Here is a 5,086-nt window from a genome sequence, read left to right as displayed (position 1 = left end):
CAGTATTTTCAATTGCCTCATATGCATGAGAAGCTGGACAGTGGACAAAAGGAAAATTGATGCTTTTGAGTTGCAGTGTTGGTAGAGTGCACTGAATACAGCACGGGCTGCCAGAAAATTACCAGGTCAAGCTTAGAACGCTCCTGGGAAGCAAGAAGGCTGAGGCTTTGTCCCACTTACTTTGGACATGTCATCAGGAAAGACCAATCACTAGAAAAGGTCAAGTAGAGGGTCAGTGACAAGGTGAGATCCCTCCACAAGATGACTGCCATAGTGGCTGCAACAATGGGTGCAAACATACCAATGATCATGAGGCTGGCACAGAACCAGGCACCATTTCGTTCTGTTATGCGTAAGGGTGCTTGAGTCGGAGCCAATACGACAGCAACCAACAACAAACTGGTGACTGGAAATCATCCAATACGGCCAACTGGATCTTAAGTTACTGATGAACCAGGTGCTTGCTGGTCCCTCTAGGCCCTGACAAGGCCTTATGCTCTAGCTATCTTATGCTCTGTTCCTTAAAGATCATCCTGCTAGAGAGTTGCTTCAGTAACACTTACGACTTGTTCCAGCTACTAACACGGGCATTACTGTTACATACGCTTTGCTCATGCATATGCTACTTCACTGTATATACAGACCACAGGCGTAAATGTGAATTATTCAAATCACTATGTCAGCTCTCCCTGTCTGCATATTATGACCTATGTAATCTCTTCTGGAAGAGCCAAAGGGGTCCACTGCAATGACCCTAGCTTATTCTTAAAGTACCCTACTCAGTGCAGATAAGACGTGCCAGATACACATACACTTTATTCATTGGAATTCTTCCAGGCAAGCTCCTGTTTACCTGCCAGGACTCAGGATTCCCTCCCCTCACCTCCTCTGCTGCTTCAACACCCACCACTCCTTACCTTCCTGTATTCACAGGACTCTCGAACAACTCATTTCTGAATTACTGCTCTGGCTTATATGTAGCGCTTTCATTAAGTGTCCCTGAATGTGACAGCCATTGTAGATGTTGACGAGAAATGACCATGTGTCAGCAGCTGCAATGACAGCATGTGGCTCAATGCACCATCAGCTGCCACCTGGACAAGAGCAATGTGACAGTTTCCTATGTCAGCGTGGCAAGGCTATGGTAACCAGTTACTTCATCAAACTCTATGCTGTAAAGAAACTCTGTGGATGTGGTCTTAACATCTGCAATCAATTGACTATAGGGCCTCATTCACCCTGTTGAAAGGCCTTAAAAGCAAAAACAATGTTTCCCAGAGAAGAAATTCTCCCTCAAGACCTTAGGCTCAACTCCTGCCTGAGTTTTCAGTTTACTGGCCTACCCTACAACTTCAGACTGTCAAGCCCCCACAATTGCATGAGCCAGTTCCTTAAAAGCAATAAACAAGCAAGTATTTGTCCTGTTTGCCTGGAGAACCCTGACAGATGCACCTGCTAACTAGACCCTCTATTTCTGCCCTTACTGCAGTCCACGGCCAACACGGCAACCACTGGCTCAAAAGATGCGTCAGATACCCTCCAAGGCACCCCATCTCACTCCAAGCAAACCAAAGTCATTACAGTGACCAGCAAGGGCCTGCCCTCTGACCCTTGGCATCTTCTGAACTCATCTCACTCCCTCTGCCTCACTTATCCCAGGCATGTCTGGCTTCAGAGCCTTCGCACTTGCTAGTTTCTCTACCTGAAATCTTTTTATCCCAAATTAGAGACATAGTTCACTCCTCACCTCGGTTAACTCCTTGTTCAAATGTCACTTTTCAGGGAGGCTTTCTCTGTAAAACAAACACCATCACCCCACAAGCACTACTCATATGCTCTTCACAGAAACCTGAACTTCTCTCATGCCCTTCCATTAACAGAGAAGCCAGCCATTCTTGGCCTTACAGTTCCCACACATCAGGAGCAAGGGGGTTCAGAGGCTTCCTCCTCCAGGCATAAGAAGCAATGACTTCACAGGACACCGGAGTTGAGAGAGTTACACTCCAGTCACTATTCTAACCTTACAGCTGGCGATCACATGTGCACATCCCATCCATTTAGGAAAAACATCACAGATCTGTAACACATTCCCTACCTTCTTCTCCCTCTCAATTAACTCTCTACTCCCCTTATAGCCGCTCCCAGCGCCATGACCTCCATGTTTGAGCGTTATGTCAAGAACTTGCTCAAAGAGGTGGGGAGAGGAGATCTGAAGCCCATCAACAACCTGAGCAACGCCACCAAATTCCATCAGTTTAACGTGATACGGAAGAAGAAGGCCAACTTTCTCTCACGGTTTTGGAAACAACCTGACATTCCAACTGAATTCTCCCTCATGGACATCCTGGAGCCAAATTCTTCAGTCCCAGGTACCGCCAGCCAGTGGGAAGGGGGCAAGGAGGACAAAATACGGATGCTCAGACAGAGGGAGCCCAACAACCAAGATTCCCAGTACCAGCCAGCCAGGCAGATATCAGGAACAGTCTTCCCTAAAGATAAAGGAAAAGGAATTAAGATTATTAGAGGATCTACTCACTATCTGGGCCCAGGCAACATTTGTTGATTTAATACTTAAATCAACCTGTGGAGGTACGGAAGTTACCCTCATTTCACATAAGAGAAATTGAAGGCAGTAAAATCATCTGTGCCAGGTTCCATACCTGGAAGCTGGCAGAACTAGGACCCGAAGCCATGCCTGTCTGCCCCAGTACGCTGCCTCCTCGGGCCGCGTGCTGTATCTGTTGCGAGAGGAGACACTGTATCAGGCAAGATGGCCTGTGCGTCTCCTGCACAAGTGCTGTCCTCATTTCTTAGGATGAAGATACTATCCCTGCTAATCAGCTCCTGGACGGAATTAAACATTTGGCCTCCTGACTGAGACACGTCCAGTGTGAAGGAGGGTTGGAGCAAAATAAGCAGTAACCAGTTGCCATGGAGTCAACTCTGCCTCTCGCCAACTCCATGTGTGTCAGAGTAGAGCTGTGCTCTGCTGGGTTTTCAATGGCTGATTTTTACAAGTAGATCATGAGCCTTTCTCACGAGATGCCTCTGGGGGAACTCCAACCTCCAGCCTTTGAGTTATCAGCCAAGCACGTCAACCATTTGTAACACCCAGAGCACTCTAGGGCTGAGGAAGCTTCAGTTTTTCCATTTTACACAGTTGTTGTTGTTGTTGTTATTTGCCATCAAGTCGGCCCCGACTCATAGTGACCCCTCCTTGGGTTTCCGAGGCAGTATCACTACGGAAGTAGGATTGCCCAACCTTCCTTCCGAGGAGTGGCTGGTGGGTTTGAACCGCCAGCCTTCTGGTTAGCAGTCAAGTGCGTTTAGGCACTATGCTACCAGAGCTCCCATTTTACACAGTAGCTATTCCAAACTTCATTTTTGCCCAACCTAAGGTCAACTTTCTCTCCCCAGAAACTGTCTCAACAAAACCGTTCCTCTTCAATATCACTGAGTTCCAGAAGCACAAAGGGGGTGTGGATGTGGAGGTCAACATTGCGCTCGAAACGAGTGTATCAGGGGAGGCTACTGCATACCAAGAATCCTCCCTCGAGTTGCAGTTTGTTAGAATCCCACCCCACACCTGGACAGCCCTTCAAAAGAGGTGAGCCCGCGAGAAAAGACAGGACTGAGTCAGCACAGCCCCTAGAACGTCCTCCTCATGGGCAGACAGGCGTTGCTGCCGAGGCTAGGAATGGAGATGATGACATCACAGATTATGCCTCCTTCTGGTGAATTCATTTGTTCATTCATTCATTCAACAAATGGTCACTAGTTACCTGATATGTATTTATTAGAACAGTAATTGTCCATTATTATGCTATGATGTGGGAGCTCTGGTGGCGTAGTGCCTAAGGCATGTGACTGCTAACCAGAAGGCTGGTGGTTCAAACCCACCAGTAACTCCTCGGAAGGAAGACGGTGCAATCTACTTCCATAGTGATACTGCCTCAGAAACCCAAGGAGGAGTCGCTATGAGTCGGATCCGATTCCGTGGCTGTGAGTTTGGTTTTGGGTTTGGTGCTATGATGAGCTGGAGATAGAATGATGAACAAGACAGATAAGACGCCTGACCTAAAGCAGCTATATTTAGTGGGGTCAGGGAAAAGGTGGGCGATGACGAAATTAGTAATTGAAAAATAAATGAACAAAGTATTAATGTAAATGAGAAACAGACACTGAAACTCTGTTTGAATCAAGTATGCGTCAGGGTCCTGGGGTTTAATTTATCTCCATGCATATGGAAAGACGGCTGTCCGGTGGCAACTTTCTTCTTGCTTAAACAGAAACCCTCCAAAGTCCTTTTATCTTTTAGAAAACACAAGTGTTGATTTAAATAGTATTCTTACCAAGGCAATGAAGTATTAAGGAAGCAACCAGCCAAAAATCACAGACTGTTTCAGAAACTACAAGTTAATTTCATTAGGACACTGCACAATTTCTCTACTCCTGGTGTCTTGACTCATTTCACCCACTGCCATTGAGTCAATCTTGACTCATAGCAGCCCTATAGGATAGAGCAGAACTGCCCCATAGGGTTTCCAAGGCTGTAAATCTTTGCGGAAGCAGACTGCCACAATATTCCACTGACCCTTCTGTTAGCGCCCCAGCACATAACCACTGCGCCGCCAGCACACCCTCCTGGTTTCTTAAATAGAAACCAAACAAAACCCATTGCCATCAAGTTGATTCCAACTCAAAGCAACCCTTGTAGCCTCATAAGGTTTCCAGCTGGTGGGTTCGAACCACCAGCGTTTTGGTTAGCAACCAAAAGCTTTAACCACGACGCCAGCAGAGCTCCTCCTGGTTTCTTACAAGACCCTTATTAGAACTAACAACTGTGAAGACCGTTGAGGGTACAAACAGCATCTGAATTTCTGTAGCTGCATGGAAAGAAAAAAGAAACAACAAGTCCTTATAGATTCCTTTCAGCATTTAAAGAAGCTGAACTTTCAAGGACAAACTGTATTAGCCCCAAAAGGAATAAGGCTGAAATCAAAACTTTAAATTCAGAAAAGAAAAAGCAATTAGATATTTCTACTAAATGGGGTGAGAGACATGTCATGTTTCTCAGGTATAAAAG

At 46.2% G+C, this 5,086-nt stretch overlaps 1 protein-coding gene across 1 annotated transcript in view; it reads left to right on the top strand.

Annotated features, from left to right (window-relative positions):
• The first annotated feature begins 2,149 nt into the window (after positions 1–2,149).
• Positions 2,150–5,086, top strand: part of GSDMC (gasdermin C) — a 22,108-nt gene continuing 19,171 nt past the window's right edge. The window contains exons 1-2 of the mRNA XM_007943423.1: positions 2,150–2,369; positions 3,418–3,607. Of these exons, the coding sequence (XP_007941614.1) occupies positions 2,150–2,369; positions 3,418–3,607 (410 nt within the window). The remainder of the gene's footprint in view (positions 2,370–3,417; positions 3,608–5,086) is intronic.

Source organism: Orycteropus afer, unplaced genomic scaffold, assembly GCF_000298275.1.
Source record: "Orycteropus afer afer isolate SDZICR_OR568_19922 unplaced genomic scaffold, OryAfe1.0 scaffold00106, whole genome shotgun sequence".
NCBI lineage: Eukaryota > Metazoa > Chordata > Mammalia > Tubulidentata > Orycteropodidae > Orycteropus > Orycteropus afer.
Note: the sequence above shows the minus strand (reverse complement) of the source record. Positions and strands in the feature narration are given on the sequence as shown.